This window comes from Colletotrichum truncatum (genome assembly GCF_014235925.2).
Source record: "Colletotrichum truncatum strain CMES1059 chromosome Unknown Contig_0005, whole genome shotgun sequence".
Classification (NCBI taxonomy): domain Eukaryota; kingdom Fungi; phylum Ascomycota; class Sordariomycetes; order Glomerellales; family Glomerellaceae; genus Colletotrichum; species Colletotrichum truncatum.
The window spans coordinates 1849249-1871988 of record NW_027222402.1 but is presented as its reverse complement, the minus strand read 5'-3'; the positions used below and the strand labels follow the sequence as shown (position 1 = coordinate 1871988).

Here is a 22740-nt window from a genome sequence, read left to right as displayed (position 1 = left end):
GAACGAAGCAGAGACAGCTCGGACATGACGATTGATGATGATTGAAGCTGAGGATTTGGGTCGGACGATGATGACTCTTTATTCTTGTGTATAGATTAAGTAGCGGTTTTCTGCTTGCTATTCTAGTTGTGAATACACTCTTGTATTGACGAACTTCAACTGCCATCCGCTTCATTGGCCAAGCCGATACCGAGGTAAACTGCGGGTCCTCGCCCCAACACTTGGGGTTTCGTTGCGGGGGATCTGCGGACATCGGCTTAGTCATCTTTCATCAGTGTGTAGCAAAGATTGGCGTGTGTGTCCGCTGTAACTTGTGTCTTGGACAATCTGTTATTTTTTCCATCGTTGCTGATTTCTGCAGAAGTAAACATAAGCTTTTGTGCAGGAACTCGGAAGGTTCTGATTGGAGCGCAAAGTTTCCCATTCAAGTCTTTTTTTTTTCTTTAGTCCAACACATCATGTCTACCTTTGAAGAGTTCATTGATACGGCGGTACGAAATGCCGATATACCAGGTGTGATGCTCTACGCTCGAGACAAGTCCAGTAAGAGTCCTTTGTTCATATAAGCAGACACAAATGACTGAGTGAGCAGACAAGTTTCGATATTCTCACATCCACGGCAAGGATTTAAAGACCAACAAGCCGCTGGGAGCCGACGACATCCTCACCCTCGCCTCGGTCACCAAGCTCTTGACCACGATTGCGGCACTGCAACTCGTCGAGCGCGGCATTCTATCCCTTGACGAAGACGTATCAAAACACGTCCCCGCCTTGGATCAAAAACCAATCTTGGTCGGCTTCGAAGCTTCCGGCGCACCCGTTGAAGTCCCGCGCAAGAACCCAATTACACTTCGCCGTCTGCTCACCCACAGCGCCGGAAACAGCTATGACTTCCTCGATGGGGCTACGAGAGAGTGGCAGTCTTACCACGGGATCAAACCCACCCGCGGCGCCACGGTCGAAGAACGTTTCAAGTATCCATTGATTTACGAGCCTGGGGAGAGCTGGGCGTACAGTTCGAGCTCGGACTGGGCTGGCAAGGTAATTGAGGCCGTCACGGGAAAGAGCCTCGAAGAGTACATGAGAGAAAACATTTGGGCGCCGCTTGGAGCATCCAGTTTTACCTTTGACGTGGAGAAGGTGAGGCCGAGATTATGGGGTATGAACACGCGCGACAAGAACACGGGCAAGATCACCCTGCACAAGGGCAGAGAACTCAACCACGGAGTTACGGATTGTCTCGGCGGACAGGGGGTGTACGGCTCTGCGCCTGACGTTATGCGCGTGCTGGAGTCGCTGCTCCTGGACGACGGCAAGTTGCTCACGTCGGCGACGACGGCGGAGATGCTCAAGCCTCAACTTTCGCAAAAGGCGGCGAAGAGTCTCCTGGAGGCGATGGAGACTCCCGAGTGGGCCGTTGGACATTTCCCAGATACCGGGGAGTATGATTGGGGCCTTGGAGGGTTGCTTGTGGACGGGGACAAGCATCCTAATCGGAGCCGCGGGACGTTGATGTGGAGTGGCGCGTCTAATGTTTTTTGGGTGAGTTATATACGGAGTACCCCTGTGGTGAAAAACCCGAGTGCTTGCTAACTTGCAACAGTGGATTGACCGTCAAGCTGGGCTGTGTGGCTTTTTCGTCACTCAGATGTTGCCGGCCGCTGAAGAGGGTGTTCGACCTTTTATTAAAGCATTTGAGGATGAAATGTATGCCCGTTTGAGGAAGGAGAAACCCCGGGCGGCGCTGTAGGGGAGTTAGTTACTGTCTGGATGAAATCGCATGTTAGATTAGATGACTCTAGAAAAAAGTCGCGAAAGTATTCTGGTAAAATCAGAAGTTGATTCTTGAGTGTAAGCCAGCCCCAAGCTCACGGGTATCCGGCTGTGGGTTGATTCACGGCACGGGCCGGCATCCCCGCTTCGCTTTTTCCAGGGCTGCCAAGATCAGACCACTCTCGTGCCAGTGGCTTCGCTTGGTTAGTTAGTGTACATGACTTTCTCAAGCCAATGCTGTAGTAGCGAAGCTAAGGTCAGACATCAGTCCACAGGACAGGACGGGAGAATCCCTATCTGTGCTGGGCCAGCCTGGCAGGACAACCAAAACCCACATGGCAAAATAAAAAATTTTGTGTAGGATTCGCTGCGAGTCCGCGCGTCCGATGAATGCGGGCGTATGTTTGCAACCCACTGGGTCTCAATTGTCGGTGACTCTTGATGATGATTGGTTAGACTTTGACAGCTCAGCGAGTTTGAAAAGCCCACAGCAGTCGGGCTCGTCGCTTTTGTGGGAGAACCTTGGAATTCATCGCCACAAAGATACGAAAGTCCCTTTTGATAAGAGCCCAATCTTACCAAGGTATCATTTCAATATTGGCGTAATTTCAACCATTGTTATGCCCCCCCTTGTCTCTCTCTGCTGCATGTCAAATTGCAAACAGAAAGCCAAGATGGGAATTTTGCAAAAAAGATGAACACACGTACCTGGTTCGCGGGTCGAGCTTCATGCCGGCAAGGTTTCCACGTCTCCAAATCCCCGGTTCTTCACATATTTCCCACTGCCCCTCCCTCTCGCTGAGAAGAAAAAGGACTGGTCAATGGTCAGTAACAAACGATTGACTCCCCCCACACCCCTTGAATTCTCCCAGCCCCTCACCAGTCTATAGCACGTGTCAATGCCCCTTGGCATTCAGTAATCCTTAGTCAGTGGGCCAGCATCATGCACATCGACAGGGCTCCAGTTGGTGGTTATTGGATGAACGTTGCTGATAATACTCCACAAACCAAAAAGAAACAAGCCCAGCTAAATTGCTCCCCGTCCGAGAATCACACGTACGAGTACGGAGTACGGAGCAGAGCAGAGCAGACACACACACATCCGTGTCTAGCTTACCTTACCGTTGCGTGGTGTGATGGGATCTCTCTGTGCTCGATTTTGTGGAGGGGCACTAACCCTTGATAGTATATGGTGGGGATCTGGCACCGCCCGGACTGCTGGGGGGGGAGAGACGCTTCTGCTCGGTGGATAAAAACACTTCAGCTGCCCACCGAAACAGAAAGCTCCTCGCCCACCCCGCGAATTCCTTTTTGCCTTTCTTAAACCCTTGTTACGATTTAATTAAATCACACAGGGCCATTCCCAGCAATCACCATTCCTCGACATACAGGCTGGATCTCGCGTGATTTCTTTTGAATTATGGCCACACAGGGAGAGGAGACGCCTTCGTCTCCGCCACCGGCTTCTGCTGCTCCGGCGACCACTACTACTCCCGCTACCGCCGCTCCGGCAGCGACCATTGATCAAGAGGCCGAGAACCCGGCGACTGGCATCATTGTACGGGCTTGATCGGCGCGCACCCTTCATAAAATGAACACTGTTCCATTTGCTGACCGACGTGATTTGACCGAAAGGCCCCGGATGACAGTGAGGTAGATTCGGCCATCAACGTCGTATGTCTAGTCCGCCCGCGAATAGAAACATTCCCCTTTGTGATGAAATGAATGAAAAGAAGCTAAAAAAGAAACTTATTCACCCATAGTCCATTCGCGACTCGCTCACCTCCATTCGATCCTCTCTGCTGGAATTCGAAGACGAAAACGGTCGTCTGTATCATTCCCACTCTCGCGGAAGTGGGTGGCTCTGAAACCCGATGTCTCATCTTGTACTAACATGAAAACAGAATACTACTTCCCCCACGATAATGTCAGATTATCTCCTATGCGTAGTGAACATACAGTGCTGCTCACGATGCTTACATTCCCCCCTAGGTCGAGCAAGATCGATTGGATCTGCAACACGAGCTCTTTTTGAGAACCCTCAGAGGACAGCTTTGCACCTGCCCGAAAGTCTCCGGAGCTAAGAGGGTCCTTGACTTGGGAACTGGTACCGGCATTTGGGCCCTTGAGTATGGTGGGTGAATCATCTTGGTCCTTTTATCACTACTTCGTGCTCACATGGAGATACTGCAGCTGAGGAGAACCCTGAATCCGAGGTAAGATTGTAAGAACAGACAACACCATGAAAATTGACTAGAAGAATGATAGGTTATCGGAGTCGACCTAAGCCCAGTACAGCCTGATTTGTAAGTCCTCCACACACACAACCATTGATGAAATAATGGTCATGCTTACAATAAAACAAGCATGCCCCCCAACTGCTCCTTCGAAATCGACGATATCGAGAAGCCCTGGACATGGTCCAAGCAGTTCGACTTCATCTTCTCAAGGACGCTCGGCGGCAGCATCCTCGACCCGGTAAAACTCGTCGACAGCATCTACAAGTGAGTTCCCCGCTCCCACGCTTCCTCCAATACAAACCACTCACATCCCCGGTCTCCAGCCAATTGGAACCAGGCGGCTGGTTCGAGTCTCAGGACGTTTTCATGGAAGCCCGCAGCGACGACAACACCATCCCGGAAAACAGCTTCCTTGCGCAATGGGCCGTCGAGGTAGTAGACGCCATGGAGAAGATTGGTCGATCGCTCAACCTGCCGGCTATGTGGAAACAGCTCCTCATTGACCGTGGCTTCGAGGACGTCCAGGAGATCATCTACAAGTGGCCTACCAACACGTGGCCGCGCAACAAGGTCATGAAGGATATCGGAGGCTGGGGCCTCGCCAACCTGGATACTTTCCTCGAGACGGCAGCTCTGGGGACGTTGACGAATATCAAGGGCTGGTCGAGGGAAGAAGTCCTGGTGCTCTGTTCCAAGGCCAGAAAGGAGATGCGGGACCCGTCAATTCACGTTTGGTGGCCTGTGTAAGTGCAATCCTCTCAAAGGTGGTTGCTGTAACATGTACTGACTGTAACTACAGGTACGTTGTCTCCGGCAGGAAACCTGCAAATGCATAAGGAGGTGGTCTGCCTCTAAGTAAATATCTGTCTGACGACTATAATCCGACTGTAAAAACCTCTACTTCCACCCATCTTTAATTTTCAAGCGAAAGCATACCAGAAGGCCCAATACTGAGAGATGTAGTGTGATTTGTTGCCCAAACAACCTCAGGATGTGCAATGTACAGCCATGGCGGATTCTCGTGTAACCTTTTCAGACAAGCCGCGTACGCTTCCGCCCGCTCCTCTCTCGTAATCTTGCTTCTCGCATCCAGAAACAGCCGCTGAACATCGTCATCGTGATATCCCAGCCACCATGTAGCGTGAGAGGAGCTCGAAATCTTGTCATCCAGGACTCGGAAGGTGCTGTTAGGCGTAGAATCAAAGAGGGCCAAGCTGCCAATCTGCTTGTGCAGGCCGATCTGACGGGCGTACTCTGGACGGTTCGTCTCTACCCTGACTTCGACTTCGAATCCTACCGCCCTTAAAGACTTGGCAACGAAAGCGGATATTTTCTGTGCGTGCTCTGGCATATAAGTCGGTGTCCGAAGTACAAGAGGCGTTTTTGTATCCAGAGTTTGAAGAATTTCCTTGGCTCGTGCTGGGTCGTATGGTATCGATTGGAGACGTGCTTCCGGAAAGCCGAGATGGAAGGTGCTGACTATAGTGGCCGAAGGCAATGCGAAGCCGTGGTATACCTCCTTTACGAGAGCGTCGTTGTCGATGGCAAGGTTAGCCGCCAGACGAGCCTCCGGGGAACGGAAAATCCCCTCGGTGCAGTTAAGATAGTAGATAGCCGACAAGGTGCTTGTGGTCTTTCCCCATCGAAGCGAAGCGTCAAAGTCGAGGAGGTCGAGGTCTTCCACCCGTTCCAAGTTCAAGGCCGCGTCCACCTCGCCGTTTCGAAGCTGCTTCAGCCTCTTTGCCGCATCAGACTCTTGTGTCGCCAGGACGATGTGAGGCGTCCTATGACGCGATGGCTTCACACGCTGCAACTTTGCTCTACCGACGCCGTTTTCCCTCTCAAACTCCACCACCTGGTAGGGCCCTGTACCGAGCACCGGTTTGTCATCCGAGCTCAGACGGACGGGCCAGAACTCGCAAAATATGTCCAAGATGTGCGCGAATGGCTCCGGCGATTCCACTTGCACTGTCCGGTCATTGTGTGCTGATACCGTGGCATTGGCAAAATAGCGGCTGTAACTCCATCGCATACCAAAGTAGTCGCGTGAATCCAAGAGTCCCAGAATGTAGCTGACTACATCTTCAGCAGTGCAGGTTTTACCATCGTGAAAGATGGCTTCGTCGCGAATGTGAAAGTACCACGTCCGGCCGTCGTCAGAGTGCTCCCACCTATCGAACAGCCCAGCCTCGACTTTACCATGGGGTTTCCAGCGCAGGAGAGGCTCGAAGACAAGACTCTTGAGAGCTGTTACGCTGTTGTCGTCGGTGACTTGCGTTGGGAGACGGAAATCGACGTTTTCGAGAGACAGACGGAGGACCTCCGGTGTCATTGTGGTCTTATGGCTGTGGGTATGCTGCGCTTATCGTGGTGACTGATAGTAAAGTCAAGGTGGTGCCAGAAATAAACTCCGTACCGATGTCGAATGGAGGTAGTACGATCACGAACGATAGCACTGGGTCGTCACTGGTTTAAGTGTGGTGATGCAGTACCTTCGGGAACGCAAACGGGGCAAAGCTGTGGGTACGACCAAGTCGCCTATGCAGGTAGGGCGGGATGAAGCACTGTGCTTTCAAGCAGATTGGATGTCTTTCGTGAGGTCATTTTCAAACTCAACAGGGATAGCTATCGATCGAAAGGGAAGCATTGTAAACCAAGCATTTTATCACAACTTTTCGAAAGCGGAGGAAAGCCTTTGGGTTTCAACTTGAACCTAATTCACAGATTTGATACTTTCTTATTCTGGAGGACAATCGTATGCTTTTTCCCTATTATGGTCATCCGTTGGCATCGGCAAACCATGCCGGGATGAAGAAAGGCGAAAGAGCGGAGCTTGATAACGACATTGCGGGTCACCAGTCACGACATGCGTCGGGGTCGAGCCGCACTGGCGGTCGGTATGCTCCGACAGCGGCATCTTGAACTTACATTGTGCCTGCCGGCTAAATGCGATTCTACTTAGTAGAAGGACATCTTAAAACATCTCCACTGACGTCGCAATGAATTGTCGCACTATCCACCTGTAGTTTCGAACGGCGTGATCGAAACCGGGGCAAAAGGATTCTACAACTTTGATATACCAGGAGCGCGATGACACCATTCTTCGCAGCAAATCAGCGTTTTTGAACGGTGAGAAACCATGTAAGGCTGGGTCCCAACCGATCTGCAACTGGTTAGCTTCATCGGGAAAAATCGTTTCTCTCAAACATGTCAAAGTATATAGCGATCTGGAGGAAACCAAGCTACTGCAAGGGGGACCAGAGCAGACTGCCGCATCTGAGCATCTTCTGCCCCCCTCAAACTACTGGCTACGATGTCAGACTCCAAAGTCATTGCCCCCGTGGCCGTATCGGACACAACGTCTGACCTCGACAATAGCACCAAGGCAGCTGGTCCAGTGAGCGCCGTCGAGTCCCATGCTGGTGAGGTTAAGACCACAGTGTGGTGGCGCAAAATCCTCAGCTATGTCTGGGACTCCGTGGAGGGAGATCCGGAATATCGTGCATACGTGCAAAGACTGGACCTTTTTTTCTTGTAAGTTCATCAGAGCGGTTTCCCCGTCATTTCTAATCGTTCGTGTTTCAGCCCAACCGTTTGCCTCGGATATTTCATCAAATATTTGGACCAAACAAACTACAGTAAGCAGAATCTCTCTGATGGTCATAAGCCACTCTAACTTTTATCCCAGGCAATGCCTTCGTTAGCGGCATGCAACAGGACCTTGGTTTATACGGCAATGAACGCAATTGGCTGAATACTTGGTTCAGTCTGGGCATCATGGTCGGCAGCATACCAGCACAGATGTTCCAGCTCAGTTACGTTCGCTCCTCTATCCTCATCCCAACTTGTGAGGTCGTGTGGTCTCTGTTGGTCATTGGCATGGGCTTCTCAAAGAATATCCAAACCGTAAGTTTCCATCGCACCGTATTTGCATAACTAGTGGGTATTAGGACTTGTTGAGTTGATCTCAGTGACAGATGTATGCGCTCCGCTTCTTTATAGGCCTATTTGAAGCCTGCGCTTTTCCCGGATATATCGCCATGCTTGGCGGTTGGTACGGCCCCAAAGAGCTTACCAAACGACTGGCTATCCTTCTGCAAGTCGAGTCCATTGCCAGCATGTTCAGTGGGTACCTGCAGGCGGGGCTTTACACGAGCATGAATGGCCGACACGGCCTGGCTGGCTGGCGGTGGTTGTTCATCATGGATGCTATCATCTCCTTGCCCATTGCCTTTTGGGGCTTTTTTGGGTTGCCAGACCTCCCTCACAACACCAAGGCGTTTTACTGGTCTGCTGATGTAAGTCCATCTACTGTTCAAGTTGTTCCTTGATACGGCTGACACTTCGTAGCACATCAAATATGGTGTCGAGAGAATTGAAAAGTTTGGCCAGCGGGCCCAGGAAAAGCTAACCTTGAAGGAGGCCAAGCGTATATACTTTGGTTGGGAAATTTGGGTTTTTGTCGTTCCTTATACGTAAGTTGAAGTTGACTCGGAGGTTTCTGAATTAGAATGCTTACATCTTCGCAGCATGGTCGCCGCCTGTCACACCGCTACAAGCTACTTCAACCTTTGGCTGAAGTCGGCTGGCTACAGCGTGGTGCAGGCAAACATTTTGCCCACCGGTGGTAGTGCCTTGAACATTGTCGCCACGGTCATTTGGGGCATTATTGCAGACCATACTGGTCAGAATTATCTCATGATCATCATCGTTCAAGCTCTGATGATTCTATCCAACATCCTCCTATCGGTCTGGACTATTCCAAAGGGTGCACTCATGTTCGCGTACTACCTGTCCTACGCTGGCTCCGCAGCCACTCCTGTTTTGATCGTAAGTATTGTCTTTTCTGCTGAGAAAGTTGGCCACGCTGACCTTTGTGCAGAGTTGGGCAAACAGGCTTAACGCTGGCGATCCCAGTTTGCGACAACTGCTAGTGGCCACAGCAAATGTTGTCTCCTATGCTTTTGTGCTTTGGGTGCCCTGTAAGTTTAGCCAAAACATTACCAATATGACAGCTTTCTTATGACAACTAGTGGTCTTGTTTCCGACTTACGATGCGCCAAAGTACAAGTATGGCTACCAGATTCTCATTTTGTTTGGAGGTCTGGCGATTATGAGCGTTACTTTGATGTGGTACATGTACAGAAGAAGAGAGTAAGTTTGATTCAGCAAGACAAGTGGTCAGTTCACAGTAGTTGACAAAATTTCACAGTCAAAGACAGGCTCAGCAAGAAGATCAGGGTACGGAAGGTGGTCAATTCGCAGAGGATGAGAAGACCGCAGGACACTAAAGGCTCGCTTATGAAGTGTAAGGATTACTGAAGAAAGTTACATTCTTCTTACTGGTGTCTTCTTTTAGATGATAGATACGAATGATTTCGGACCTAGGCCAGAGATCCCGCCAAGCAATAACTTGTGGCTTAGACAATCCATAACCTAGTGGTAAACATATTTCACAAAATGCAGAATAAGCATTCCCAAGCTTCTTAGTTGGCTTGATTGCAGTCGCACCCCGTGTGTTCATCACGCATCTTACGGTGTTCTTCCATAAGGCTGTGTGAAGTGGCATGAGTTGGATCTGGTTGCGTTTTTAGGTGATACATCTTTGAGCCAAGTAATACCTTTCACAGCCAGATGTAGGATGGTGAAATGCCACGCCGTGTAGCAGACTAACTGGTTAAGCACGTAGCATGCGGAGCCCAGAAAGCTCGTGGCCATGGGCCCCCGGTCTGTCCCCGGTCTCATTCCACTGCTGCTTACCGATGGCGTATCCACGCCAGAGTCGACAACTGAGGCCCACTCATCACACGTAGCCATGTATAAAGCTAGCTGATCACGCCATCAGAAAGTTCTATCAAGGCTATAGAAGAAAAGACTGAGACAGCATCAACATGGGAAACACCGACGCTGCATTTCTCGAGCATTCTAGATCGGCAGGGGTCGCTTTCGGCACTGAACCACTTCTGGAACTTCCAGACGGCCAAATTGTCGACTTAGCCAACGGTTACATTCCACTTCTGGCACAGTTTACATTTGAAGACAAGGCGGCCAAAGGACTTCGGAAGCGCAAAGTTGGCGAAAAGCTGGAGCAGCCAGTCTACTTTACTGCTATTGAGCTTGTGCGCGATAACAAGATCTTGTTGCTGTCAGGTGTGAGCGGCAGTGGGAAAACAACTTTTGGGAAGTATCTCAGCTTCGCTTTAGCAACTGCGAGACTCAAAGATCCACGGTCGTTGATCCGCAATGAATTCGGCGACACAAGAGAAGAGGTCTGGGACGCAGGACATACATTGCCTTATTATTTCCCAGTTACAAGGCCCGAATCTCTCCAGTCACTGGAAAACTCTGTCATACCCAGACTATTGGAATCGGGAGCTCGAGAAAACGCCAACATTGTGATTGTGGTTGATGCGATTGACAAAGGAGGCAATGATGCTCTGCGGTTCATCACCTCTGTGGTCGGACTGGTTCGCGCTCTGGACCACGTCAAAGTCCTTTTGCTCGGTGAAGCCGACACCTGTCACTCATGGAAACTTCCCTCAGATATTGTTCGCTACGATCTCTTACCGCTCCTAAAAACGCACAGAAAAGAGGCAGTGTCTCATTTATTGGGCTTTGAGGCTGCGCAAGCAGGTGTTGGAATTGGTGATGCTTCGGCGAATGCAGGCTTGTTTGCGCTAGCACTTCGATCTAGTCATCCAGGGCATCAAGCTGAAGAGCTTTTGGATTCATGGCTATCAGTTCTTAATCCTGAAAGAAGAGAGGCAGAGCTAGCTGCATCGCGGATCAATGACGATACTCTTAGTACACCAAGCTACGACAAACTAGGTGGCAGCGATCCCGCTTTTCTGGCTTCAACGTCAGTGTCGACCTGTGGCATTGTTCAGCAGCTGCTTTTCGCCAAACACCTAGCCACTTTACCTATAGGCAGTGCAGTCAGCCTGTTTCTAAAAGAGCCTTGCTCTTCGAAGCAGATTATTTGCAGTTGTTTGACTCGCCTCAATGCCATAGGCAAGTCAAACGATTTAATCGAGGCACTTCTCAGTACATCTGGCACCGAAGCCCAAAGAGCAGGTCTTCTTGTCGCCAAATTTGTGCCGGAAAATTCGAAAATCAACGAAAGAATCATCAGTCTTATGTTAGACATCATAACTGAAGGGAAACTACCTGCAGCGGAAAGAAAACAAGCCGGTCATCTGCTTTCTCGCTTAGGGGATCCTCGCGACCTCAAAATACTCGCCGAAGTCCCCGCAGGAACCTTTACCATGGGCTCCGGCAGCCATCCCAACTCGCAACCTGTGGAACCTATCCAGCTCCCTGCCTTTCGTATTGGCGTTTATCCGGTTATAAATAAGGATTACCTGAGCTTTGTCCGGGCCACCGGCCGAGATTGGTTCAGCCCAGATGGCCATAACCCGGCAACTTTGAATGCACCTGCAACAGATCTCACATGGCACGATGCAAGAGCATACTGCGCGTGGCTAACAGCTCTTTGGCGTACGAACGGAAAGATCTCTCCAAACGAAGAGGTTCGGCTCCCCACGGAGCCTGAATGGGAACGCGCATCGCGCGGAGACCAACAAAGTGTTGGCGATGATGAACTAGTGTACCCTTGGGGCACAGATTGGATTGATGATGCTAGCAACTCGGAAGAGACTGGTTTCAATACTACATGTGCTGTTGGACTTTTCCCTAAAGGTATTTCGCCATACGGCTGCCATGATATGGCGGGCCATGCTTGGGAATGGTGTACAACCGCTTGGGGAGATGATATGGCCGAGCCGATCTACAAATACCCCTGGCGAGATGATGGTCGAGAATCAATGGATGCACCAGAGCAAATTCGTCGTGTATTGCGCGGAGGCTGTTTCTCAAGCCCGAAGATTAAGGCCAACTGCACCTACCGTGGTAGTCTTGAGCCTGGCGGATTCTGGCGTGGAAATGGGTTTCGGGTTGTAGTGTCGAGAGTTGTACCATGAAATACACGAGAATTTACTTTGAGTATTCAGATCAGGCTAAAAGTGCCTAGATCGTGAAATCGATACGGTGTGCCGAAGACCGACTGGGTTTGATTACACCCTCCGAGGATCGGCACATGGTGGAATGTGCCGGGGTCGGGACAGTTCCGACGGGCCACACAATAGTGGATAACAATCACGCCATTTACCGGTTACAGGTCTTTGGAGATGTAAGTCTGGAAATCTATTGTACATAGACTTTCGTTCCCAAACAAATTGCAAATCACCAGCAGCTATTCGAAGTGACGAATTCTTGCGACACAACCAACTTGTTCTGTCATCCTAGTTTCATTCAACGACACCAAAATGCCTATCATTGACAACTTCTCTTTACCCGAGTCCGTGGACTCTCTGGCTCTGCCCGAAGACTCAAGCACTGCGTTTTTTATTACCTTTACTACGTCAAATCTCCCAGAGACAGGAGAGTCATGGTGTCCGGATGTCAGAGCTGCTCTTCCTCAAATTAACGCCGCTTTCTCGGCTGAAGGCGCACCCAAAATGTCATTTGTGGAAGTTGGACAGAGACCTGAGTTCGTCAACAATAATTCTTGCGTCACGGCTCTCAGAATCTCCATAACTAACCCTGAACCAGATGGAAGGTTCCCACTAACGTCTATCGAACAAAGTGGAACGTTAATAACGTTCCAACCATCGTCCGCTATCAGCGTGTAGACGGTCAGGTAAAGGAAACCGGACGGTTAGTTGAGGGCGAAATTTTGGATGAGAAACGGCTTAGGGCCTTGATCGAGGAGAAATAGAGGATGAAAAGTTCAAGAGTTTGGCTGGACGCAGTTTTCGTTCTAGTCGGATGTACATCAGCCTTTTATTCACCCTACGTTGTTTATTAGATGCTGTTTATTTCTTTGAGCAACCGCTTACTCAAGGAAAATTTATAAATCTTTGACAGTCGGGGTGTGTTTAAATACTATTCAAAACCGCAGCTTTCCATCCAGTCGGCATTTTACATCATGGTCGAGTTATATGACTTCAAATTCGGGGTCTATCCATTTTATGAGCGGATCTTCCAACCTGAGAAGACACGCCGGGCTATAAGATAAGTCTCAATCAGCAACAAGGTTACCGTACGACGAGAAAGCACAAAAGTATCACCTACAGCAAGGTCGCCACTAGAACTGCTAAACTTTGTGCAGCTTTAATTGACCGCAAGGGTTGTTTGAAAGGTACAGTTTAAAATGGATTATAGCCTACCTTAGGTAGGTAAATGTTCACGCCCTTTCGTGGGTTTGAACTATTATGTTGTGCCACCCTGAGAAGACCTAACGCAGCTGTTGAACGTTTGTGGGAAACAACGGTATTTAAAGCTGTGTCATATGGCAGGGATAAGAAATTTGGCTGCAACATGACTTAAAAATGTATTTTGGTACAAGCGCTACTATGATATCTGTCGGGATACAACATGACGCTTCGAAACATTCGGTCCACACACCAGCCATTCTTTCCAGCAAGTACATTAATAATATTACCCCATGAACAAAATGATTTGGCCTTATTTAGTACTGTAATCTGATTCGGTAGTGCTCCTAGATGACTTGGCGTCTTGACGCTTCTTTGACCAGATTCGTAGATAAGGTCGGAGTGAAGGTAGAATGCTGACGATGAGGCCGATGTGTCCGTCAGCAATTGCCATTGCCTCTGCATCACATAGTCAGCTTTAGTACACACAATGCAAAGGGCCGCGAATAACTTACGTCCCGTATTGAGAGCTGGTACTGAAGTGAATACGGCTTGAACAACAAGCCATCTCGCGAAAGTGATTGAAATATTGATAAATCCAATGCAAAAGGTAATACTAGCACTGATCTTTTGTGCTTTTGTCATATTCAGCTTGCTAATGCAGACAAGTGGAAGAATGAAGACTGCATATATTAGCCAAGGTACGCTTTCTGACGAGTGTAAACTTACTAAAGATATCAGATGAGAAGTGAAAAGCCCAGCCCAGGTTATCACTGACTTTCCAACAGCGTTGCGGGCATGGATTATCATATGACCTAGATTCACAAGTCAACATCAACAGAGTTGTATACGCAGAGAGTACCTACCAGTAGCATCCCCACTCGCACAAGAATAGTATAATGCAGATAGTCGTGATGAATCCAGATATGCAATAGAAGGTGAGCGCAGCTAGTGAGACTTTAATCTTGCGAGAGCCACCACCAAAAACTTCGTAATATAAAGCGATGAGCGTGCCTTTGTTGAAATACTGTTCAAGGTAGAATGGAAAATATAGGTAGTAGAGCGTCTGTGTTTTACAAGAGTTAGTATTTGCTCTTAACACTTCTTGCCCCATCAAACGCATGGCAAGTTCTTCCAACACGCTTGCTTACCCTATAAACAATAGTTGACTCTTCTTCCGTTGCCACCCAAGTAGTCATTTTGAAGTCGATGTCCGCTTCGTAGATCCCTCGATGATATAGCGTGATGTCCACAGCATTTAAAGAAACTGCAGCAGCAAATGCTGCAAGAATGAAGACATCGCCGAGAACGAACCCTGCCTTGAGGTGATTGATTCGCAAATTGAGTCGGGCAAGTATGAGCACAAGTGCAATGCCGAGTAACAACCACTCGACAGCCTGTTGGAGAGGAAAAATCAGTTTGGGCATCTACTTGGAGCCAACGGGTCGACTGTACATACGATCAGCGCCTCGGACTGGATACCAGCCATCTTGAGCTGTAGCAACAGAGGTTTCGTTAGAAAAGATATGACGTGGTACGATGCTTGATGGGTACCTGTTGCTTGGGATCAGACGAGAAAGGCCCCTAGTGGGCTATGAACGATGCAGGGCGCAATTTGCCCTTTTAAAAGACTCCAACTGCTCTGTACTTGTCATTGTGTGGCTTTGTTTTCACAAAGACTGATTCAGAAGTCGCTAAGGTTGAACATACGCTAAACTTAAAGCGTAGATATTTCATCCAGTCCGATTGAAAGGCATCTGTCAGGCTGCCAATATGGGCCTAAGCCAGCATCAAGGTTTGCCGCAGTGGAGTACCTCCGTCGACTTTGCTTTTTAAAGACTGGGTTTTAGATACACGTTAAGCCAAGCTATGATCTGAATCCAGCTACTCGACAGCCCAACATGAGCTGGTGAACTCCAACAGTGGCTTTGAACCGGGGCTTCGGAGCTAGCTGTAGATGTGATGTGACGGCACCTGTGAGGCTTCGGATATAAGCCGCTTGTTCTAACCTATTATGTCAGTTGATTAAGCGTGTGGAATCTAGGTTAAAAGTCTGAAAAGTTCCTTTTAAGCCGTTTATCTGCTGTCTCTTGATGAAATAAATGCACGGTAGTGGATCGAAAAGGCGTGATACGAGGTCCATCGAAGGTTCTTGAGGTACGTAGCGCGTGTGACAAGAACGAGAAAGTGGGTCGACGATCACGGAACGATGCATTCGTCGAGATGCCAGCAGGAATTCAAAGTAATTACGCATTCGTCTGTCATTCATCTATCAGTTGATTAGCAGGCGATTTCCACATTGATGAATAGTCGAGATTTTATCTGATCGTAGCTCTACGTTTTGTAGATGAAAATGAAATTAATGACGCGATCCGAGATATCGTAAATGACGGCATTTGTACGTAGGTTGCCGGTATATCCTCATCTTAGTCTACAGATTGAACAATCTGTTTGATTTTTGATTTTTTTAAATGTAATTATTTTTTTCCCCAGATTTTCATACCTGTAATGACCTCAGTAAGTGAAGAGTGTCGGTTGTACCGGTCTTGTCCATGCATCGTTCTGGTGACTGATGGACTCCACGCTGGCATGTGTTTTCCTCATACCTGACTCTGCATCCCATGTGGTGGCTGACTGGCGGCCGCCGGGCTTATTTCAGCGCAAACAGGAACATGGGGAAGGGGGCAGCTTTGTTTTGAACTCGATTTGCGAAAAGGGGCAGAACGTGGCTGTGGTAGTGCAGATCGAGCTCGGGGTTGTGACCGAAGAAAGCTCATTCGTCAGTGAGTGACCATGTTTTTTTCTTCTGTAGTACACTACTCGTTTGGGATTCTGTAAGGGTTGAATCTCATATCATCTTTTCACATTGTTTTCAAAGCACTTCCCGCTGCACGTGCCAGGTGAGTAGCGCAGGGTCCAGCGTGGCTGTCTTGGCCTGGCTAAGACTTAGTACTGTAGTATGTAAGCTCTCTGCATTCTTGAGTGAGGTTTGTCATTTCAGGGTCTTGTTATGTCCGCTTGATACGGCCGAAGAACCTGCGCCATAATCATGGGAGGTTCAGCCCCACAGGAGTGGTTACAGGCTAGAGATTCGTGGTATTTGGCAAGATGTACTACTTCATCTGGTTGTATCGAAGAAGTCAACATCTAGAGTTCTTGTAGACAGACAATATGGAAGCGGTTTAGCTGGGTTAGAACTGATGAGTGTTCTCGAGGCTTGAGGTGGCATAGGGCACTACATCGTTGTTCATAAGTTACTGCAGTACATACCACCACCGGCGACACTTTCCAATACTTTGAAGGGGTAGTAAACGTGGTACCGTTGCAAGTATATGCTTCCATTGACCTTGATTTCATTTGAGAGCCGCTGAAACCATGCTCCCTCACCACATCTCAAAGACCAGTGCGCAATTTATGTCTTCAGGACCTCTATAACCTATGAGATACTTCTTACATGATCTTTTGAAGGACAGTAGGCCCTGGGGCATCACATGATGAATGAAAACCAGTGCAATTCTGCCCAGCCTAAGGTACAGTCATACTATGCTATCCAACCTTCCAAGCAGTTTTCCCGTAAGCTCAATGTATAACCTGTTGCAGCTGCTATCTATGATTATCTGAGGGCCAACCACACAAAATACAAGAGATGTGTTTAACTCAGTCACTATCTACACTGATACCTTTTGCTTTAGAAATTGTCTGGAGGGCAGTTGTCAAATTGCGGTGGTACAATAGCCAAGGGCAGGTATCACCACTTAAGGTCGACGGCAATCGGCTACAGTCTAGGAAGAGAGTGGACTGACATTATTATCGCGGCCAAGATGCCGTTAAAATTATCTTGTGCGTGATTGTACGAAGATGGATTCCGAACATTAGGCTTAGTTTCTCACTCGTCTCCATTCGTCTTGTCTAAATTAAAATTCTTTTTTGTTTTACCGGTGGGAAGGAAAGGCCATTCTGTGATTTCACCAGTCTCGGCAATAAACACAGAATCAATTGAAATAGACGATACGACGGATGTGGGAGTCATGGATGTCACTTATTACGGCACGTGCGTATTTGAATCTCAGTTCTGAAGGTGTTTTTTGTGTCACATCCAAATCGGTCTTTTTGAAACACTATCAACTGTGAGGCTGACACTAACGTTTAATAACCTGCAAGAATCTTCCCACTTAAGTAGCCATAAAGAATATGTCGAATTGATATTTCGTCCTGAAGTTCGAGGCTTGCCATGTGTTATCTGCTTCCTTTCCTTCACGAATGTAAATAGCCTTTAGACCTGCAAAGCAGAAGTATAAATCTAGAATGCTAGAATGGCTCGGATAAGATCGACAAAGCATCCGCACCCGGATTGCGCAGGTATATCTCAGGCTACAGGATCCGATTTCGCAAGGTTTGCGAGGTTTTGATAAGTAAAGGTATCCAAAGTTTGGTTTAAAAAAAAAAGCATTGATCATCGCTGTGTTGCAAAGATCTTTGGTAAGGTGGCCTGCAACGTGCCTGAGACAACGACTAAAGTCGGGGTACGGAGAGAAACCCGACTGCGCAAATCGTGCTAGAGCGGCCACTTTAAAACCATTATACATAACAGAAAAAAGTAAAATGAGTATTTACACCTTAGGCGGAACCGACCACAAGATAAGTCTTAGTGCAGTGGCGAGGATGTTCCCATGCAAGATGACAGACTTAGGAGGGCGTGCATTGCTGCTCTAAACTCTTAATCAGGATGATCGTTACCCTAATCCCGACCTCAATGGCACAGGAACTTAAGCAATGAATCATGATCGTATTCGTCTAGCAACCTCTGCCTGACATTGACACTCCGATTTGTCATGCATAATACTCATCATTAAGGTAACTTAAAGCCTTATGCTAGGATGAAGCATCTCAGTTATAACTTGGGAATAACGATAAACAACTGCCGAGTGCTGGCCACTTGAACGTGTGCCGTGTATCCCAATTAGTTTCAAGTCCAGTCTTTTCACGTGACATTGCTTCCATGCAGCGCTTTTGATACAAATAGCTATCATTTTAGATTTTAAAAACTCGAGAGTGACATATGCTGTGATCCACCTCATTACAGCTGGGTGACTGATTAGTAATACACCCTATGCTTATTTATCCGTCAAGTTTCATTAGTCCTAAAAAGCATTAAATTTAGCAGCAACACCTTTTAGAGTTAAGCTCGGGGACCTCGGTCTCCATCTGATGAGCCTGCGGCTTCCTACTGGGCCCGGGTCTCTATAACGACTACCCCAAAACTGTAACTGTGCTCCAGGACGTGATAGATACCTTGAAGAAGAAGAGGGGGGAAACAGCGAGTTTTAGTCCGAAGAGGGTGAAAGGGTGCACACTCAGGAGGCAAACAGGTACCGCTAAACTAAAAAAGAAGCATAGGGCCGAAAAGATTGGTAGATCTGAGATTATGACTGGCTGGTGCTGTGTTTTTTTTTTTTTTATTGTATTCGTATCTTTTCCAATGCAAGCCGGCACGGGTTCGTCGGAACGCGAAGGTGATACCTAGATTAGGTATTCGGCGAATGTTATCCTAAAATGATGAACCTACTCGCAAGCTGTCGCTTCTGGTTCGGCTTCGGTATCGCTTTCATAAACTGAAGCCTCGTATTTCTGATAAGTAGAGACCCCGCAGGGAAGGGCCGCAGTTTTAACTTAGTCAGTCGAGCCCACGGACAACCCTGTCTCGGGGATGAGTCCGTGCACTACGCGCGCCTACCACGGAGTCCACGGGGCTTAAAAACAAAAGAACTCCCAAGGACTGGACAAACGGACACAACTGCGGCCATACGTAATTCAGTAAACGAATGCCGAAAAACCCTGTACAGTGTGTATGAGGAATAGCCCTCTCTGTAGGGACCTTGGCTACGCACTACCATGGAGTCGGACCACACTCCCAGGACCAGTGTGATTCCGAGAGCGGTAAGTCCCGCCTAACGAGATCATGACCGTCACCTTTATACGTGGATGGTCGCTAACTACTACTTATTGTTGTCTGTCTTAGTGCCATAATTGTCGGATACGCAAAGTAAGTAGATATACGCGTAAACTGTGGTTTACTTCCTTCGTCGGATTGAATCCAATTTCTTCAGCCCGCGGCTTCGCTTATCTAACTTTCACGTCGATGCATCTGAAACCTATCAAACTGACCTGAAGTAGACACGATGCAATCGAGAAGTTCCTTGTTCAAACTGCATAACGTCAAAGATCCCCTGTAGACCAGCTGGAAGGCAACCAGCACAACGTGTGGTTAATGAGAGGCCTGAAAGGTACGGGGAAACAGGGCGTTGGATTACTGTTTCTCAGCTGACGCGGCGGAAGTTATCCTAGTATCCAGCAACTACATGAGAGGTTAAAAGTCGTTGAAGAAGCCCTTCGCAGCCAGGCAGACCCTCAAGCAAGTAGAGTCACACCAACTTCAACTCCGACCGCAACGCCGAATGTCGAAGATGATTCAACAACGCATCATTGCCTGTGGGAGGACCACCACCTCTCCTATGAGGGAGATTCGTCCTTTAGACAGCAGACGTACTTGGCCAGTCAGGTAGAGGAATTAAAGATCGAGGCTGCTCAGTCGCCTCATGTTGTGGACGAGTTAGCAACTCTGCGAGGAATTTACCAGAGCCAGGAAGCACTACCAGGGACGAAGCAGACGCGAAGAATAGCACACGTGGGAAAGGGTGCCCAACTTCAGCTACCGCCCTCGGAGTTCGTCATCCGCCTGCTCCGTACTGTTACTGGTAAGCCAAGAAAAAAAGGTCCCATCACGCTTGAGTCTTGCTGAACACGGTGTCTAGAGCAATCAGTACTCTTTCTGTATTACGCAATCGAAAACCGACTACAGGTCGAAGAACTATGCCGGAAGGTCTATTTCTCTGTCGACCCCGTAACCACCGGACAGGTCACTCTCCTGAACGGTTGCTTGTCGGTGCTTTTGCGCGATATCGATTTCGAAAAACACCCGGAACTCAACCCCGAAGAAACAAGCCGCTTCTATAATCTCTGCTATACGAATTTTAAGACTGGAATCGAAACATACGAGGTCATGGCAATACCAACACTAGAGCATACACTAATACTGGCTATTGCGGTTAGATCCCATTGAACTGCTTTGATTCCTTGAAACAAAAGTTTATCGACTGATCACATTTATGCAGTCACTACGGTCTCAGCTGGACGGCAACTTAGCTTTACAATGGACAGTGATATCGGCGGCAGCAAGGCAATGTCTTGCATTAGGCTACCACAGAGAAGCGAGGATATCAGCACTACCTGCCGTAGAAGCCCGCCGAGCGCGACGACTCTTCTGGCACGTCTACTTCGCAGAGCGCGGCCTGACCCTTAGCCAAGGGAAAGCCCCGATCATTCAGGACTTCGATATCGACATCAAGGATTTCGAAATCTCCAATAACCCCGAAAGGCGGCCTTGGGACCTATCCTTTGCTACCTTTATAGAGTTCGGACGAATACGAGCCGCAATATACGAGAAACTGTACTCGCCTGGATCCACACGCTCCAGCGACGAAGAAAGGCAAGCTTCGGTGGCGGATCTTTCGAAGCGGCTCGCAAAGTGGTATGATGAGTGGCGTATCGTTGACTACACTGATGCTTACCGCAAGGAGCTCTTTGAGTTTACCTTTGAGGGTATCGATGTGGTATACTACTCCATCCTGACTCTGTTGCATCGGGGGTCCAGTTCATCGAACTGTGCCGGCGCCATTTCTGAAGAGTGTTTCGACGCAGCAAGAAAAGGGCTCACAGCTCACGCAACTGCCTTCCCTCGATCCGCATCAGGGGGCCGTGCGGCTCTTTTCAGCTATGCAGTTTGGTAATTGCGCATAATACTCCCATGCCTCTGTAGTTCTGTGCTAATTCAAGGCTGACCAGGACGCAAATCTACTCCTCCTTCACCCCATACATCATCACCTTCCTCCACTGCATCAGAAACTCGAGTGTCGACGATCTGAAGCTGCTGCGAGGCGCGCTCGACATCAGCGAACGGATTAGCGGGCTGATGGAGTCTTGCAAAAGACAGTACGAGCTTTGCAAATCTTTATACCGCATTGCAGAAGCGTACATCAAGTCAAAAAAGGGCATCGTGAATTTAGAAGGAGGCGTGGAAAACACGATAAACCTCCCGTTACAGCAGCCGACGACTGAAAACTGGCCGTTGTTCGACACTCAGATGGAATCAGGCACCTTTCCAGAGCTTCACGTGGACGACTGGCAAAATACGTACATGGGGCAGATGTCGTTTACTCTGGACACGCAGTTGGGGAAGGGCGGTAACTGATTAGGACGAATCCACGCTTTAGGCTACATTGTCTTACTGACGCGAAGATCCTGTGGAGCTCATAGGAAGACTACACCATTGACCCTGCAGAATTACAAATCATGACAGCCATAATCGAGATAAGATGAACTCCGCCTACAAGCTGATGTGGTCCTTAGCATCCACTTTCTTTGATCCCAAATCCAACCCCCCCTCCCCCTGTTCCCCTTCCGCATTTTCGGTTTAGTTTTGTCCGTCGACAATCTCACGGACTGCGGTTTTGATGTCACGCCGACGGTAAGACCCCAATATCTTCCAATCTGCAACGTCCGGCTCGTAAGCTACAACCTTGTCGCCCGCATATAACATGTCTTTGGGCATTAATGGATGGTCTTGCTGCAATGCCGGCAACTTCTGCGGATTACCAACAGCCCAGAAGAACAGTTCAAAGTACTCAGCATAACTAAGATTCTCGTCCCCAAGGAGAATGCTTCTTCCTGATACCAACCTGCTGTTCTCGATGGCTCCAGTTATGGCCTCGGACAGCGATTGCGTCGAAATGAAGTTCAGCCCCCCAATAGGCGCGAATGGGGGGATGGGAAGCTTGCCCTTCGCATAGTCGATATAAGCCTTGAACATCGGGACCTCCATGCCGGGCACAGTGCCGACAACAATTGGGGGGTTCAAGCTGCAGGCATGGAACTCGGCAGTTGCAAGAGCCGCGACCCCGTCTGCTGCCAGCTTTCGTGAGCGGACGTAAGCGCTTGTTTCTACCACCTCAGGTACGACATGGGGGTAGGCGCTTCCGATATGTATGAAGACCTTTACCCCGGCTTGTCGTGCACGGCGAGCAAATGCTGGCACGGCTTCCCCGTTGGCTTGGAGGTAGTGATCGTCGGCTGTTTGGCCCTCCGGCACATGTCGAACGTCACTGCCTGCCGCAAACACAACAACCTGGAATGAAGACAGCTTTTCAACAGTAAAATCCCCTTGGAGGTAGCTTCCCGCAAGGAATGGTAGCTGAGCGAGCGCAGGAACTTCCAAGGGTGTCCGACGACCAGCTATGGTGACGTCGTGTCCTTTGGATCGAAGGTGGAGAGCAGCATGGCCGCCGATCAAACCGGTGCCTCCTATAACCAGAACTTTCATCTTCTTCTTGATTGGCAAATGATGGACAAGGGGTTGTGTAGCGATCTATGGATCAAATGAGAGGAACAAATTTGATAGG

The 22740-nt window shown here is 48.8% G+C and overlaps 9 protein-coding genes across 9 annotated transcripts; 6 read left to right on the top strand and 3 right to left on the bottom strand.

Moving 5' to 3' along the window:
- Positions 1–458: 458 nt before the first annotated feature.
- Positions 459–1750, top strand: CTRU02_208582 (beta-lactamase family protein; the record flags this gene model as incomplete). The annotated part of the gene is made up of 3 exons (XM_070205113.1): positions 459–543; positions 593–1542; positions 1604–1750. The coding sequence occupies 3 exons, from the start codon at positions 459–461 to the stop codon at positions 1748–1750; spliced, it is 1182 nt and encodes a 393-aa protein (XP_070061188.1).
- Positions 1751–3193: 1443 nt separating this feature from the next.
- On the top strand, positions 3194–4849 carry CTRU02_208581 (TAM domain methyltransferase; the record flags this gene model as incomplete). The annotated part of the gene is made up of 9 exons (XM_070205112.1): positions 3194–3331; positions 3409–3451; positions 3537–3700; positions 3766–3907; positions 3967–3989; positions 4042–4079; positions 4140–4277; positions 4337–4756; positions 4813–4849. The coding sequence occupies 9 exons, from the start codon at positions 3194–3196 to the stop codon at positions 4847–4849; spliced, it is 1143 nt and encodes a 380-aa protein (XP_070061187.1).
- Positions 4850–4926: 77 nt separating this feature from the next.
- Positions 4927–6345, bottom strand: CTRU02_208580 (ABC-type dipeptide transport periplasmic component; the record flags this gene model as incomplete). Its single annotated transcript, XM_036728576.1, has 1 exon — positions 4927–6345. The coding sequence occupies one exon, from the start codon at positions 6343–6345 to the stop codon at positions 4927–4929; it is 1419 nt and encodes a 472-aa protein (XP_036579859.1).
- A 981-nt stretch (positions 6346–7326) lies between these two features.
- CTRU02_208579 (pantothenate) lies at positions 7327–9304 on the top strand (the record flags this gene model as incomplete). The annotated part of the gene is made up of 9 exons (XM_036728574.1): positions 7327–7547; positions 7599–7651; positions 7702–7919; positions 7991–8311; positions 8364–8488; positions 8543–8843; positions 8896–8995; positions 9047–9167; positions 9226–9304. The coding sequence occupies 9 exons, from the start codon at positions 7327–7329 to the stop codon at positions 9302–9304; spliced, it is 1539 nt and encodes a 512-aa protein (XP_036579858.1).
- Positions 9305–9904: 600 nt separating this feature from the next.
- Positions 9905–11992, top strand: CTRU02_208578 (ser thr phosphatase family protein; the record flags this gene model as incomplete). The annotated part of the gene is made up of 1 exon (XM_036728573.1): positions 9905–11992. The coding sequence occupies one exon, from the start codon at positions 9905–9907 to the stop codon at positions 11990–11992; it is 2088 nt and encodes a 695-aa protein (XP_036579857.1).
- Positions 11993–12337: 345 nt separating this feature from the next.
- CTRU02_208577 (Thioredoxin domain-containing protein C21C3.12c) lies at positions 12338–12789 on the top strand (the record flags this gene model as incomplete). The annotated part of the gene is made up of 2 exons (XM_036728572.1): positions 12338–12561; positions 12624–12789. 2 exons carry the CDS (start codon positions 12338–12340, stop codon positions 12787–12789), a joined length of 390 nt encoding a protein of 129 aa, XP_036579856.1.
- Positions 12790–13538: 749 nt separating this feature from the next.
- On the bottom strand, positions 13539–14714 carry CTRU02_208576 (uncharacterized protein; the record flags this gene model as incomplete). Its single annotated transcript, XM_036728571.1, has 6 exons — positions 13539–13684; positions 13741–13908; positions 13955–14040; positions 14092–14291; positions 14377–14622; positions 14685–14714. The coding sequence occupies 6 exons, from the start codon at positions 14712–14714 to the stop codon at positions 13539–13541; spliced, it is 876 nt and encodes a 291-aa protein (XP_036579855.1).
- A 4403-nt stretch (positions 14715–19117) lies between these two features.
- Positions 19118–21533, top strand: CTRU02_208575 (C6 transcription factor; the record flags this gene model as incomplete). The annotated part of the gene is made up of 6 exons (XM_070205111.1): positions 19118–19162; positions 19400–19509; positions 19559–19980; positions 20038–20330; positions 20398–21068; positions 21128–21533. 6 exons carry the CDS (start codon positions 19118–19120, stop codon positions 21531–21533), a joined length of 1947 nt encoding a protein of 648 aa, XP_070061186.1.
- Positions 21534–21755: 222 nt separating this feature from the next.
- Positions 21756–22661, bottom strand: CTRU02_208574 (nad-dependent epimerase dehydratase; the record flags this gene model as incomplete). The annotated part of the gene is made up of 1 exon (XM_036728570.1): positions 21756–22661. One exon carries the CDS (start codon positions 22659–22661, stop codon positions 21756–21758), a length of 906 nt encoding a protein of 301 aa, XP_036579853.1.
- Positions 22662–22740: the final 79 nt, after the last annotated feature.